General features: G+C 40.6%; 1 protein-coding gene across 5 annotated transcripts in view; it reads left to right on the forward strand.

Moving 5' to 3' along the window:
* Positions 1-16986, forward strand: part of SLC25A26 (solute carrier family 25 member 26) — a 129284-nt gene that overhangs the window by 92229 nt on the left and 20069 nt on the right. For all 5 annotated transcript variants that reach the window (XM_045990037.1, XM_045990033.1, XM_045990035.1 and 2 more), the window contains one exon: positions 8132-8176. In XM_045990037.1, the coding sequence (XP_045845993.1) occupies positions 8132-8176 (45 nt within the window). The remainder of the gene's footprint in view (positions 1-8131; positions 8177-16986) is intronic.

Genomic DNA, 16986 nt, shown 5'->3' on the forward strand with positions numbered 1-16986 from the left:
ATGTAACCCACATCACTATTATGATACTGAGTATTTCTATACCCTAGAATGTTCTCTGGTATTCCATCCCAGTCAGTCTGCCCACCTGGGATAGTTTTGCCTTTCCTTAGAACTTTATCTAAAAACAACCTACAGTATGAACTCTTTTTATGTCTGACTTCTTTTGCTGAGCAGACCAGGTGTGAGGGACATTAACGTCACAGCAAGTGGCAGTTGTTCTTTCCCCTTTATTGCCAATATTCTACTATATGACTATACCACACTACATATAGCCTTTCTTTTGTTGATGGACAGTAACTGTTGTGACTAAAGCTGCGCTGACATTCATCACACTTTAATTGTGGACCTGTACTGTCATTGCTCTTGGATAAATACCTAGGGTTAGAATTTCTGGATCAAACAACAATGTAGCAAATCCCTTTTGGAAGTGATTGTCCTATTTTAAGTTCCTACCAGCAACACAGTGTTGTGATTGCTATACATCCTTACCCTTATTTGGTTTTGTCAGTCTTTCTGATTTCAACTTATTACTGATTGTACAGTGGCTTGTCATTGTGTGCATTTTGAAAAATAGTTTTTAAATTGTCCTAAAATAGACAAAACAGGGGTGCCTGGGTGGCTCGGTTGTTAAGTGTCTGCCTTCGGCTCAGGTTGTGATCCCGGGTTCTGGGATCAAGCCCTGCATTGGGCTCCCTGCTCGATAGGAAGCCTGCTTCCCTCTCTCCCACTCCTCCTGCTTGTGTTCCCCCTCTCACTGTCTTTCTCTCTCTGTCGAATGAATAAATAAAATCTTAAAAATAAAGTAGGCCAAACAGAACACTTGTCACTTTAACCACATTAAGTGTGCACTTCAGTATCATTCACACGCGAGTATCAATCACACACACACAGGCAACTCTCCCCGTTGCCTGGTCCCAAGATGTTTTCATCACCCCACACAGAAACTCTGTACTCATTGAGTAAGAACTCCCCACTGCCCTCTCCCCCCAGCCCCTGGTTACCCCTAATTTAGTTTCTGTCTCTATGAATTTGTCTATTTTAGATATTTCATATAAGTGGGATGATACATTATTTGTCCTTTTGTGTCTGGCTTATTTCACCTACTATGATCTTTTCATGGTTCACCCGTGTTGTAGCCTGTGTCAGAACTTTAGGCCTTTTTATGGCTTAGTAATATCCCATTGTATGGGTAACACCCATTTTATTTTTCAGTTTATTTATTGATGGACACTTGGGTTATTTGGTTATTGTGAATGATGCTGCAGTGAAGATTGGTATGCAAGTATCTGTTCAAGTTCCAGAGTTGAGTTATTTTGCCTCTGTACCTAGGAGCGGAATGCTGCGTCATATGGTAATTCTGTGTTTAGCTTTTTGGGGAATCACCAGCCTTTTTTCTCAGTGTGTCTTAATTAACATTCCCCTGATGACGAATGATGTTGAATATCTTTTCATTTGCTTATGTTAGAAATTTGTGTATATATTTCTATGTGAAGAGCTTGTGCAAGTCTTCTGTGCATTTTTAAAATTGGATTCTTCCCCTCTGCCTTTCTTAGTTATTAATAAGGTTTGAAAATTCTATATTGTGAATAGAAACCCTTTATCAGATATGTTTTGTGAATATTTTCTTTCACTGTGGCTTGCCTTTTCATTAATAGTACCTTTAAAAAGTTTTTTAAAAGTTTAATTTGGTAAAATACATATAACATTTATCCTCCTAAACATTTTTAGGTATACGGTTCAGTTGTGTGAAGTATTTTCACACTGTTTTGCCACTGGTCTCTAAAACTTTCATCTAGCAGAACTGAAACTGTGTACTTATTAAACAAGAACTCTCCATCTCCTTATTCTCCCTGTCTCTAGGCAACCACCATCCTGCTTTCTGTTTCTATGAATTTCACTACTCTAATTTCTTCACGTAAGTGGAATCAGACAGTATTTGTCGTTTTGTGACTGGCTTATTTCACTTAGTATAATGTCCCCAAGGCTCATCCATTCTGTAGTGTTTGTCAGAATATCCTTCTTTTTAAGGCTTAAAAATACACATGCACACACACACCACATTTTCTTTATCCATTCATTGATGGACGCTTAGTTTGCTTCATTGCTGCTGTGAACTGGAACGTACAAATCCTCTCTCAGACCTTACTTTCAATCATTTTGGGTAAATACCCAGAAGTGGAATTGCTGGATCATATATGATAATTCTGTTTTTTAATTTTTGAGGAACTCTCTGTTGTTTTCCAAATGGCTGCATCATTGTACGTTCCCAAAAACAGTGTGCAAAGTTTTCAATTTTCTCCATATCCTTGTCCATACATGTTTCTTTTTTTTTTTTTTAATCTCCTACTGGATATGAGGTGATATTTCTTTCTTTTTTTTTTTTTTTAAAAGATTTTGTTTAGTTATTTGACAGAGAGAGAGATCACAAGTAGGCAGAGAGGCAGGCAGAGAGAGAGGAGGAAGCAGTCTCCCTGCAGAGCAGAGAGCCCGACGCAGGGCTCGATCCCAGGACCCTGAGATCATGACCTGAGCCGAAGGCAGCGGCTTAATCCACTGAGCCACCCAGGCGCCCCTGAGGTGATATTTCATTGTGTTTTGATTTGCATTTCTAATGATTAGTAATACTGAACATCTTTTCATATGGTTGTGGGCTATTTATACATCTTTTCATCAGAAATGTCTAGTCAGGTCCTTTGCCCATTAAAAAAATTAGGTTTTTGTTGATGTTGAGCTATAGAAGTTTTTAAAAAATATATATTCTGAATCTTTTTTTTTTTTTTTAAGATTTTATTATTTAGAGAGAGGGGCGGTATAGGCAGGGGTGGGGAGAGAGGGAGAGAGAGAATCTCAAGCAAACTCCTGCTGAATGTGGAGCCTGAAGTGGGACTTGATCTCACAACCCTGAGATCATGACCTGAGCCAAAATCAAGAGTCAGGTGCTTAACCCACTGAGCCACCCAGGAGCCCCTATTTGGTCACTTTTAGTACATTAGTCCTATAAATCTTTGGTTAACTTTTTTCCTAAATTGAATTTTAATTCACCTTTAAGCAGATTTTTTTAAAGCATTTGTTTTTCACTAATTTGCTGCTAGTAATTAGGAATGTTATTGATATTTTTCATATATTGATTCCTTAAGATTCTTTAGAATTTTCAGCATGACTAATAATTGTCATTTGTGAATAAGGACAACTTCTTTCCAGTTTTTATGCTTTTTGTCCTTTGTTTTTGTGCCTGATTGCACTGACTAGAACCTCCAGTATATAGTGTTGAATGGAAGTGAGCATCTTTGCATTGTTAATGATCTTAAGAGGAAAACATTCAGTCTTTCACCCTGAAGAATGGTGTTAGCTATGGATTTTTCAGGAGTCCTTTATCAGATCGAGGAAGTTCCCTTGTGTTCTTATCTTCATGAGATTTTTTATTAGGAGTAGCATCAAATATATATACTTTTCACTTTGTAAAAACAGTGAAACTTGTTTTTAGGACTTTAGATATATAGTGGACCATGGATTACTTTGACATTGCTCTTATCTTCACTATATCATGGTGCTGTGTGACTGGCCCACTCATATGTACATTGATGTCCTGGGAGTGCCTTCCACCCAGACACAATTCCTGTGATGATTCTGTAGAATGCAGAGAAAGAAAATCAAATCATTACCTTCAATGCTAACATTTATTGAGGACTTGCTGTGCCTAGCACATGGAATTAGTGATTGGTGATATCCTTAGAGCTCCTGGCTGAGTTCTAAAAGATTTGCTTAAGAGTAAAACCACTTACACACATCTCCTTTTCTGTATTAGATTTTGATACTCTTTTGTCTATTTTGTGCTTTTTTTTTTTTTTTTAAAAAGGTATCTTAGGACTTTCTAATATCTCTTATAAACATAAGGAATAATTCACTGTAAATTTTCCCTACTTTTATGTTAATTTCCTTTATTAGGTAGATGTTCTGCTCTCCAAACGCAATGTGTATAAATGGATTATGGTTGTTCGATTGAAAAATCAGTATATATTGACTGTTGGAATTCTTTTCTGTCCTGTCAAATGCTAGCAGATCAGATTTGAATGGCTCTCACTTGTTTTGTTTAATTTTGAATTTTGGAACAATAGTCACTTAGGAGCACCAGATTTTTAGGTCTTCAACTTGATTTGTCCTTTTTTAACCCTGGGATTGAATGGGAAAAGGCACAGCGTGTTTAAGAGGAGAATGGCTTTGTTACCAATGCAGCACTGAAGTGGAAAACCCTAAATGAGTCACAGAAGTTTTGACACTGTAATGCAACAAAAAGGAGACATCTCCGTGGGTCACTTGTAGGATCCCTTGAAAATTGGAACAGGCCAGTTTTTGGGCCATGGCAGGCCTACCAATCCCATGCTGTACTTCAAACCCTTTCTTATTTGAGGTCTCAGCAAAAAGTTTCTGTTTTGTTTGGTTTTTTTTTTGTCTTATTGCTAGGGAATTTGGGGCTATTTCTGCCAAGGTACAATGGGTTTCACAGCTTTTAAAATACATTTTCTTGTTATGCTTTCTAGAGCATTCATGGTAGTGTGTTCATTGTGGCTTCTAATCAAGTCTTATTTTTAAAGTATTGATATTGTAATGTGATTTTTCCATTGAAAAATAGAATTTTACAGATAAGTAATGCCTTAGAAATCATATCTTTATATCCCCTTTGTTTGTTATAAATCACTTCATTATTTTTTAAGAACCGTAAGGTTACGGGCACTTGTTTTAAAATCACTGGGTTAAAAGCATTGATTGACTTCAGTGATGAGTCTGGTCCAATAATTAGAGAGGTAAAGCATGTTCATAATGTAATTTTGTAAATTATTTATTTCATTAGTAATGCCCAACACATCATTCCCTTTCTCACCACACCTGTATTAATTTTATCTACTGCGCATGGAATCCTCACATACACCCTTGTACAACATTATTGCTGTGTTTATTACTAAGTGGAATCCATGCTGAATTTTAGCAGGTTTTTCCCCCTCTGCATCTGCCTCTTTGATGGTAGCTGGGTTTACTGCTGCTCACTTATTAGTGCTCTGGGTCGTAACAACCTTATTCAAACAAAACATCTTAAATGGAGGCATTAAAAAGGTCGCAACAGTGAGCCATTTTGTAACTTCGGGTGCAATAAAAGGAGTGTGTTGTGTTTTGGAATATAAGACCTCTGAGTGCAGCTATTCATTTTCTTCATCTATAAAACATTTTAGAATAACAGCTTACATCTGTTTGGGGTTTAAAATTCCACGTTTTGAAGAAACATCACTGTTATGTAACTCCAAACCAGACACGGGGCGGGAGCTAGCTCTTCGACAGGCCCATGTTCTGTAGAAGTTGGGAGAAGTGTTTGTTTAAGCCGTGGAGCCATCATACTTGCTGGCAGTGCTCCTTCCACATGTGTGGAACACATTTTCATTATTGTTTCTTCGTCTTGTAAATGACAGAAAGCATTCAATAAGATTTTGACTTGAGGAATATTTGAAAAATTTTACACGTCAGGAGTTTATCTTACGAGGGATATTTCACTACCAGAAACCAGAAATAAATTTAATTATTTTGAGCATTTACAGTGCATTTAATTACCTTAGACTATCAGTTAATCTCGTTTTAGAGAGTAAAGCTGGGATTTACTGTCGGCTCACTTTTTAAGATAAATACCCTATGGAATAGTTTGGCCATTCCAACTGTGTGATTTTTAAATCACTTCTTTAAATTGAAGGAACAGTTTAATGAATAGCTTTTAATAGAGGGAAATGGGCAAAATGTTCGTCTACGAGATTCAAAATCCAATATTATTAAGTACTAAAAAAGTGCAGATAACATTTTACAGGTTATTTATATTTATTTATATTTAAAGATTTATTTGAGACAGAGAGTGCATGCCACCAGGGGCGGGTGCGGTGGGGCAGAGGGAGAGAGAGAGAAAAAAAATCTCAAGTAGACTCCCCGCTAAGTGAGGACTCTGATGTGGGGCTGGATCCCAGGACCCTGAAATCGTGACCAGAGCTGAAACCAAGAGTCGGATGCTTAACCGACTGAGCCACTCAGGCGCCCCTGGTTATTTTAATCACGAAGTAAGGAAAGCTACCACATACTATTACAATAAGGTATAAGGCCTTTTTCATCTTGTAAATATGAAATGTTTTCATTCTTATTAAAATGTGATGATTTACATCTAGGAGGGGAGAGTACAAAGAAAATCAAAGTCATCTGTAATCCTAGTACCTGTTAGTCCTCTTGGATGTGTTATTATATACTATATATATATATTTGTTTTTTTTGAAATTTAGAAAACCTTTTAGAAAACTATTATACTGTCAGTTTTGGGGGTATAGATAGTTTATTTAATTGAACTTTAGCTTCAGAATGGACTCTGTCAGAAGCTTTTACATTTTGGTGACAAAAACACTAAATTTCACTCCTCTTGTGGAATTTTGCATACAGGGTAGGGTGCTGCCTACTGTGAAGACAGCAAACCGTAGACTTCTCTGAGACTCTACTTTGTCAGCCTAGACTAGACTATTGCCATTGATTTTTTTCTCTTACTGCCATTTCCTGCCTGAAGGGAAGACATTTTTTTTTTCTGTGTCCCCTCTCAAGCTCAGGACCATCATTCGCTCCAGCAGATAAGACAGATGGTGCTAGACTTCTAATTTGTGGTTCAGTATAGATGCTTCAGAAGTAATTTAATGCCCTTGGTTCGTGTGAATGTCCATTAATGCCTTCCAAATTGTGGTCTCTAGCGCACACACGCTTCAAGCACTCACACACCGTATGCACGTCGATAACATTCAGAGTCCGTGGTTTACTCTCCCTGGCAGCTGAGCTGAACACAGAGAACAGGGGCAGGGCAGGGGCCTGCTCAGAGCAGCATGACCCGCACGGCCCTTTTGGCCAGGGACTGGATGTCACAGAGGCGAGTGGGTGGCATTGACTAGAGTTTAGGTGTTTTGTCTTGGGAAATAGGGAGGTGCGATTGCGGTTCTATCTTGAAATTTTAGAAGATTTCCTAGAAAGCAAATAGAGTCTACTGGGGGTGAATTTATGTGCAAATAAATGCACTTAAATGTCTTCTCGGTAGAGTAGTAGACAGGCCCTGGAGTCAGGTTGTCCGGGCTTCATAGGGTGTCTTTTACACACTGTCCCCGTACCTCATCTTCATCCATAACGTGGGGATAGTGATCATACCTAACTGTCCTACAGGACGCTGGAGAGGCATGGAATAAAGCTCTGGAAGTGCTCATTAGCACAGGGCCTGATGCATGAGAAGGGTTTGGTAGTTCTCTCTCTTCTGTTAACCAGCTGCCAGCTCGCACTCGGCCCCAGTGTGCTCAGGGTTATTAGCATCCCCTTTGCCACTGCAGAAGACTCCTCTCCCAGCTTGCCCTGGGGACAGGACTGGCCCGAAGGCGGCTGGTGCTCTTGCACTCCTTACCCACCGCAGCACCAGCTCTTCTGTACCTCTGTCCCCGTTTCTCAGCCTCCTCTTCTAAGGGTCTCCTTGTTTCTCTTTCCTGCCTGCTCCATCTTTCCCCGTGCCTCCCCTTTCTTCCTTACTCTTCTACTGCTCCCCTCCCCCACTCCTTCCCTCTCCCTCTCCTTCTCTCTGTCCTCTCTCCCTCTTCTGCTCCCTCCACTGTCTCCTCCTCCCTCACCCTGATCCTTCTGCTTCCCTCTCCCCCTTCCTCTCCCTCCTCCTGGTTTCTCTTTCAGACTCCAACACTTGGCCTCCTAAGGAGTAGATAACTCTAGCTCTTCAGCAGAAAAATGTCAAGTCTTTAAAGTCTTTATTGCTTTGACAGGAAATATTTATTTTGTCATTTCGGTAGCTAGATCTCTGTATCCTGCTTCTCTTTTTGTTTCAAAAGGGATTTGCACCATCAAAACGATGTCTCTTGGGCTCAGAGAGTTTGTAGAAGTCTCCAGGCAGTTGCCGCTTAACTTCTTTTTTTTGAAAACTGTGTCTACCATACCTATAAATTTAATGTTAGCTTTATTACATACATAAAGTCAAAATGAACTAAGGTTTCTAAATAGTAATTATAGGTTCATGATAGTAGTAGGCAAACTCTGATCCTTCCTACCTAATTTATTTGATTTTTTTTTTTCTTTTCAGATTCCTTTCTCATTGGTCCAGTTTCCCTTGTGGGAGTCCTTAAAAGTAAGTTTCAGTCTTCATGTAAAATTTCTCTCTGATTATTATAAATGCCCACCATTTTCAGTGTGGATTAGCAGAATATAATATTGACTAACAGTTTAAAAACTCAGAATTGTTGATAGTTAAAAATGCTTTCTGCTTGTGATTTACATGCCAGTTCAGTCTTTTAATCTTTGCCAGTGCAGTCTTTTAAACTTGTTCTGATACCCAGGGTACTGGAAACGAAGCGCAGCAGGCATGACTGAAGTCTACGGATGTTCAGGAAAAACCTTACTTTCTTCTCTCCTGCAACTCTTTTTCTTCCTGGTTAAATTGTATTTCATTCTGTGTGTGTGTGCGCGCGTGTATAGAGGTTAAGGAATAGCAACGTGTGCCAATGGAAAGAAAGCAAGGCCCCCCAGTGTCTGTAGGCCTGCACTTGTCGAGGCCTCCCCCACCCACCTGTAGTGGCTGGCTGCTGCGGGAGCAGTGGGGAGGGGGCTCTGACTGCCCCTTCCATGTCTGCTGCCCACCCCAGCCAAGCGTGGGATTCCCCAGGGGGGGAATAGAGTGTGATGACTGTGAGTCAGCCTCAGGGAACGTCACTCATTTGTTTCAAAACAGATGATTAAATGAATTTTTAAAAGCCTGTGTTTAAAACATGATGAAATGTTTTTCTTTTTTTAAATCTTCTGCGGCAATGGTTTTGAAAATGGTGGGTCATGATATGGGTTGTGTGGTTATTTGACAGCATTTTAAAGACCAATATGAATGGAAATAATAGAGAACATCTTATGTGGTCAGGATAAGTCTTACTTTGTAAAACCTCAGCGTTGCTCGGACATGGGCACATGCATCTCTGTACTGGGTTGTGATGTAACATGTGTGTGTCGCTGTGCATACTGGTCAAAAGAGCTGAAAACCCTGTCCAAGTGGAAATGGTTTATAAATGACCAAACTGCAAAATGGCAAAGTGCTTAGGTAGGCCTTTGATAATACAAAAGGTAATTACTCTCATAATTGTATGGAATTAGTAATCAAACCCTGGTCATACAAAATGTCTTTTGAAAAGTAAAAAAAAAAAAAAAATTTGCACTAGGAGTTTATATGCTAAGGATAATAAGATGAGACAAAACATTACTCATAAAAAAAGAAACTCTGGAATGTTCTGTATCAACCAATATTTCTCACAAGTGACCTGACTTTAAGTATTAAGTAGCACAGCTTATTTTATCAATAGTCTTTACATATAGCTTCTTGGGTCTTTCACTGTTTTTTGTTTTCACCATTTTCTTGGTGGTGCATGGTGAAGATGGATGTCTTGGGCAGTGTTTCTGAGCATGATGTAACAGCTCTCCAATGAGAAGGTCACATTCCATGAGCATAACAGCTTTCCTTTTCTGTGTGTGACCAAAGAACAATGGAGCCAACAGCTGTCCAGCAAACAAGACTTGCTTTATTAGCGTCTCAATAACCAGCATTCACGCAGCTTCTGCACACTGGCTCTAACATCTTTACGCTCTATCTTTGCATAGGAATGTTTTGAGGCCCAAAGAGGGAAGAAGCATGGGGTTTGCTTCTTTTCCGCATTAAGGACATTTGTAGCATTCTAGCTAGTTAAGAAATATCTAGAACTTTTCAGAGCAATCATAGATAATAATACATTTTAACAGTTGGCTTTGAGTATGCTAAAATGCTGTCTTTTTTTGTTTTTTGATCATTCAAGACTTGAAACCCACCGGGTCAGATTAGTATGGTGTGATTAACAGAAACAGTGGCAGCAGCATGCTGTAGTTTTTTGTTTTTTGTTTTTAAGTCAGGTGTATTGAGTAATTCTGATACAGGAACATTCATCCTTTGTGAATGTACATTTTTATGAGTTTTGACCACCACCATTACCAAAATACGACTATTTACAGTTTTCTCTTTTCCAGAATATCATGTAAATAGAATTGTATGCCATATAGCATTTTGTGCCTGGCTTATTTCACTTAATATGCTTATGAGATTCATTCATACTTTTGCCTGCACCAGTAGTTTGTTCCTTTTTGTCACCGAGTAGTATCCCATTATACGGAGGTACTGCAGTTAATTTATCCCTTCCCTACTTGATACACTTTTGAGTTTCCAGTTTTTGGTGATTATGAATAAAGAAATTTTCATATAGGTATTTGTATGGGGACATGTGTTTGTTTCTCTTGGGTAGGTACCTGGGAGTGAGGTTGTAGGGAAAGTTTAAGTTTAACTAGCAAGTTAGTAACTAACTAACTAACTAGCAAGTTAGTAAGTTTAGCTGTCAGACTGTTTTCCGAAGTGGCTGTCCCCTTCTGCAGCAGTGTGTTCCAGGTGCTCTGCCGCCACGTCATCGTTTGTTATGTCATTAGATTAAAGAAACGTTGTTAGCCATTCTAATCATTGTGTTCTGGTATCTCATTGTGGTCTTAATTTGCAGTTCTCTTACGGCTCAGCAAGGCTGAGCATCTTTTCACATAGTGGTTTTTTTGTTTAAACATCTAAATGTGAACTCACGGTGCTTTGTAGAAGTAGACCATTATGGCCACCTCTTTTATTTTTATGTTTATGATTTTATCCATTCATGTTGGCTTTTGCAGCCATGGAGAGATTGTAGTGTGTGGAAGAGCTTCTCTGTTATGTTTATGTGAGAATAATACTTCGGAAGATTTTTCTCCAAAAAAACTTGAGCAGGTTGTGTACACATTATGCTGCAAGGGGAAGCGGGAGCCTGGACACAGAGAATGGCCACTGTCCTCTGAAACTTACTCTGCCTACCGTTAAAGGTATTCTCTTTTTCTGAAATTGCTTCTTCCTGCTGCCACTATTTCTGTTAATCACACTACTAATCTGACCCGGTGGGTCTCAAGTGTTGAATAATCATCTCATGATCTCTTTCTCTCTGTACATATCACATCACTCACCATGCTCTGGTGGACTCTGACTTTTTGGAATCTGTGGCCTCCTTTTTATCTGATTCTTACTACTTAAGCCTAGACTAAGTCCTGACAGTTTCTCTACTTTCCTATCCATTCTACATATTGAATTTGTGTGCTCTTCTGTAAACGTCTCTTTGAAGATCTCGGAAATGTATAACTTCCTGAAGGGGGATGTCCACACTGTGTCCTTCACTGTTTTTTCCAGCTCCCTTCCCCCTCCCTATACTTTTTCAGAATTCTTTCCCTCCAGCCAGAATAGGCTCCTCACTGCCTCTGTTCCTCGGCTGCTTTCCGAAGTGTGCTTCCACGCGTGCAAACACTGCGTCTTCCAAAGCCAGTGCAGTTTTGGTTTTTCTTTTTCCCTTCCTTGAAGTCTTCCAGTCCAGGCCCTGAAGCTTTACCCTATCTTACCTCACATTTGTGTTCATTGCTTATTGGTATTTAATCGCACACTGTGCTATCTTTAAAACAATTTAGACCTTAGCTTTCGAGGACTGGAGCAAGGCCTCAGCCCCCTGCATTTACAGGTCTGTGACAGACATTGGGAACACCCCATGTAGTGCCTGCGTACTCTTGAGCTGGACATTGGTCCCTTCACAGCAATGCAAGGAGGAGTAAGAGGGTTCATGCTTTTGAGGAGCTTGGAGTCGTTGAGAGAGGCACAGAGTGCCCCATAACGTTAAGGTCTTGGGTCTGTAATTGGAGACTTCTCAAGGTAATGTGGGAGCCAGTCTCCCTGACTCCCCCAGTCACGTCACCGCACTGCCTCATTTCTTCTGGTTCTCCTTTCTCACAGTACGTAGACCGAGAGTTTGCATGAAAGAAGACTAGACACCATAAAGAAAAAGAAAAGTAAAAGGGGTAGATTATCATATCCAGAATCTCTAATAAGACGTAATTTCCCCCTGAAATTTATGTTGTGTTTGGAACTTTATGGTAGCCCAACCAGAAGAGAAACGTGATCAATTACATGGTTATTACCCGACAAAGACCCATCATTTATTATTTCATCTTGTCCCCTTGGCTTTGGATACTGTCTTCCTGCAGGTGACTTGCACGTTTATGGCTCTGTCACAGACCACCTCCTCCAAGTCACAGCCTCGTGCGACCAGCTTCCTAGTTGACTTTCTTGCTCAAGGTGTCTCAGGCCATCCAGTTCAGACAGAACTCTTGACTTTTATTCTTCTTCTCCCCAGCCTGTTCCTTCCTTGTGGTCGCCATCTCCGTAACTAGCGCAGGTATCTGTTGCTTGCTAAAGTAGAAAGCTACGGTTACTCCATGGTTCTCCTTTGCCCCTCAACACCACCCAGCCTGTATACAAGCCCGCTGCTGGCGTTGAAGCCTCTCCCTGTTTCCATTCTTTCTTCCCTAAAATGTCCTCTCTTGACAGCAGCCAGAGTGCTCTTTTAATGAAATAAATCAGATAGTACCACTGTCTGCAAAACCCTTTGGTGGCATCTGTTTGAAAGAAGAAAAAGACCTAGCATTTAAACTATGGCTGATACAGTCCTCTGTCTCCTGGTCCCCTCTCCCTCCCCGTCTTATCCCCTACCGCGCACCCAGTGCACTCCAGCCCATACCACCTCCTCGCACAGCTCTGCTGCCTCCCTTCTGTTCTCTGCAGACACGCGAGGGTGGTGCTTGCCTAACCAGGACCCTCACATCGGTTGTGCCCTCTGCCAGGAATACTCGGGATTCATTCCCTCTAACACTGTCACACCGAGCACTACTCAGTCATGTGCCTGCTGCATGCCAGGCATTTTCTAGGGTCTGGGGATAGAGTGGTGAAGAGGAGTGATGAAGATGCCTTTTCTTGTTAGCTTTCATTCTAGCTCATGGCCAGCTCCTCCTTCCCAAGGCCTTAGACCACGTGTCACTGCAGAAGGACATGCCCTTCCCAACCCTCTTCGAAGGTCTCTTCTCTCCGTCCCTCCTGAGTAATTATAGCACCTGTTTATTCCCTCCCTGGCATTGTAACAGTGTCTTTAGTTATGCCCTTGTATCACCTGAAGCCTTAGAAAAGACCCCCATTGGTGCTGAGCAGATACCGTCTGCCAGCCGTCTCATCCACATCACGCACAACCCAGGGTGGGAGGCCCTTGTGGTCACCCCCACTAAACAAAGAGGGGGTTCGGAGAGGTTGTCTTTCATCTGGTCGTCTGAGTTTGGCTTCCTGTCCAGCACCCTTTCACTATGTAACATTGTTAGTGATCATAACTCTAGTAATAAAAGCAACCATAGGACTGAACTGCTCAGAGTTACAGGATGCCAGGTGCCATGCTGACTGCTTCCCACGGATTATCTCCTCTTCATCTTCATGATGGTTCTGAGACAGGTGCTGTTATGATCTGCATTTTGTAGGTGTGGAAACTGAGGAAGAGTTCGAGCATCTTGCCCAAGGCCACAGGTGTTTTAAATACTAGAGGGGACAGCCAGGGTTTGAACCCAGGCAGTCTGAATGCTGAGTTGATGCTCTGAGCCATTTTACATGTAGCCGTGCACATAACACGTGATGTCTTCAGTAACGTGTTTGCTGTTTCGTGAGCTCAACGGCTGGTAAAAAGTTGAGGTCATGTTACGTCAGATCTGCTTATTTAGGCATTTCTGCAAGTTGTGTTGATTCCTTAACTTGATAGCATAAAGCTTAAAAACACTGGCTGCCGTATTTTTAAGACTGACTCTCCCAGCATCTGTGCTCTGTCCTTGGTCAGGGATTGTGCAGCATTCGCTCTCGGGGAGTCAGCTCTGTGACCCAGCGAGGGTGAGCACGGGGAGCCCGTGGTACTGAGTGCAGCCAGACCTCATTTTCCCACGTGTCTCTGTTTCATTTCTTGCAGCTCCTTGCTCATTGTGGGGAGGAACTTTGTCTTCTGATTATTCATATTTACGTTTATATGTTTTACAGGTCTGTCTTTTACCCAGCAGGTGTTTATAACAATTCACTAATTGTTTGAAGGTTAGCGTGCATTCTTTCTCAAGTTCAGTGCAAAGTTGGATAACCGTATATGTTAACTGTGTGATTTATAATTAGTTTCTTTTAGAAGAATGTTCACAGCTATAACATGCGGTTTTACTCTTACTGAACTTTAGGGAGGCAATAGGCATATTTTGGAAGAAAACGATAAAATTCCCTGTAAGAGTGTTACAGTTTTTGTATCATCTGAATATTGAACAGAGTGTGCAGTGCACTTTAGAGGATTGTTAAGAATGCCGGCGGGCCTAAATAGTTGCACAGCAGTAAGCAGGAGAAATGCGGGCTTTAAGTTCAGACGCAGCTGTTGAAGCGAAATAAAAAAAAAATCATCTTGGTTATGTAAGATGATGACACCATGCTGATGATTTTTTGAGATGAAATCATAGCTTTGTGTTAGAAATCAGAGACCAGTGGATTATTCTTTCAGTCATAGTACAATGTATAAAGCACTGACTTAGATTTTTTGTGTGTACTTTGTATTCTTAAGCAAATATTTTAAAAAGTACTTTATAAAGCAGTTTTTATTCAAGTTGAAGAGTAAGTAACTTGTTTATTGTTCTTGATTCTTAATTTGATAATAGTTAAAATGTCCATCACCACCCCTACCCACAACAGAATTCTCCCATGCTTTTCAGCAGTCTGTGTAATAGTGTAGTGGTGCTCAGTGCTCGTTGTCTCTGTGTACACCGTTTGATTTCTGGTGTCTGCACAGACATGTTTGGTCAGAACAGAGATTCCTGAGAAAGGTATCCTGAAGATGGAGAAGGGAATGAGAAGCGTGAAAGTGTGTATGTGTGTGATTTTTGCTGCACTAAGCTTGTACCCTAAATTAAATAGTAACGCATATTTAAGGGAAGAAAACACCTGAAAATAAGAGCAAAGTAATTCTTTTCTGTCCAGGCCACTAGTCGAGTTGGAGTCTAAGGTGATAAGGATTTTTGCTAAGGATTTTAGCAGTCACAGAATGAAACAGGCATCTTTGAACAGTTCCAAACTACAAGAGCATTTGAGTTCTAATTTGCATCCTGGAAGATATGGGACACTTTGTGCAAAAAGAAAAATTAGAATGTTACAGTGTTATTTGATTCAATTTGTAAAGTAATTAGTGACATTTTCTTGTTTGTAAGGTTACTGAGGTAGAGGGAGAGAGATTCCATATTAGGGGAGTTGGGAAAATAAAAATTCCTTCTCCTTTTAAGTGGGATTCAATCTTAAGCAAAATGTTTAGAAAGTTCTTGTTTTGTGTAGTTTGTCCAAGGCAGGTAGTGACATCATGGAAAACTTCGTAAGGAGACATCATGGAAAACTTAAGGAGGACAAGCGCCCTCTGTAGCCAGGGCCCTGAGAGGGTGGCGGAAAGGGTGCGGTTTCTGGAACTCTGGGTTCTTCCCCCAACCCTGTTTCAGCTTGTGCACTCAGGTGCCCATCATCCTCGGTACCTGCAGTTGAGAAGCCGCAGTGATGACAAGGCCCAGCACATTCCATGCAGGTTCCATTACTGAAGGTCAGGTTTAACCCTGCCTCACCAGTGCCACGACTTAAAGGGGAGGGGGTCAGGACCCTCTGTCAAAAACAATAAAAAGCATACCAAGATTCCTCTTTTATTTCTTGCTTTTATTACATTTATCTCCTATCTAGGCAAGTTTGTGAGAGAAGTAGGATCAGATAGAAGATGACTGTGATGAGTCATACTGACTTTTTGGCTGAGACAGTGTGAGAAAAGAGGGGAGTTGGCTAGACTTTAGTGTAATCAAATTATCAGACATAGATATATATTCAGAAGCACTTTAAAAAATGCCTATAATGATTCCAGTTCCTTTCGAGATAGGAAACTTTGGCAGTATTTGACTTCAAAGGACCCATCTCTAGATTCACATGTAACCTCTTCTGAAAAATGGGAAAAAAAGAGCTTTGTTTTTGTGTTTTCTTTAGACTTGCTTTCTGGTTATTTGTGAGCATTTTGGTGCTTGTTTAGTCTGTCTGGGTTGACGCTGCCCTGGGCTGGTGTGGCCGCTGCTCCAGCCGCTCCGTCTCGGCAGATGTCCTCAGTTGATCAGAGCCCTCCATCCAGCTGAACCTAAATAGACCCTTGGAACCACTTAGCACAGCTCGCCAGAAAGCCTGTCCACCTCACTTTGAGTTATGGAGGTGGAACTTACTTGCCATTCCTGGTTTAAATTGTTTTCTGCTGAGCCAAGAATGAAAATTTGGGGTTATGTTTGCCCAGTTCTCATCTTCCCCTGTTCCTTATACGTGGTGAAGTTATCAGACGCTGCTTACCATTGTAGGTACTCAGCGAGGTACCAAATACTTGCCCACCTTCTTTGTATAAGGAATTGTGCATGGCCCTCTGGGATTCTGGAGATGAAGGTGGTGAGCTCCCTATCCTAGAGAATTAGGGCTGAGATGAGACAACTTTTGAAAGTTAATGAAAGCAGTGACTCATTGTGATTTATATTTTTCTGGTGGTGTTAAGGATAGAGGCTTGCCAGGGGATTTGTTTCCAGATAAATGGGGCTTATCGGTGCAGTCCTTCAGTCCTTTCATTTTAACCATAAAAATCTTTTAAAACAGTTGTTCTGTACTTAAATATAGCCAGCCAAATATGCCTTTGCAGGCAGAATTATTAAAAATAAGCATACCTTTTTTTGTTGACTCCCAATCTATATCATGAGCATGAATTGCAGTAATTTGTTTTATTTTAACTGTTAGTGATACATTTAGATATGTTAACAAAATGGAACTTTCTGTCCCTACCCAAAGCTAATAAAAGACATCCAATTACAGATCCAGAAAGCTCAAAGAATGCCCAGTCAGAATAAAAATTCCTCTAGTAAAATTTAGCCATATTACCCCCAAAATAATACTTTTTAGCTATAAATTCTAAATATTATTAAGCAACTTAGCAT

Source organism: Meles meles, chromosome 20 (assembly GCF_922984935.1).
Source record: "Meles meles chromosome 20, mMelMel3.1 paternal haplotype, whole genome shotgun sequence".
In the NCBI taxonomy this organism is placed as follows: Eukaryota; Metazoa; Chordata; class Mammalia; order Carnivora; family Mustelidae; genus Meles; species Meles meles.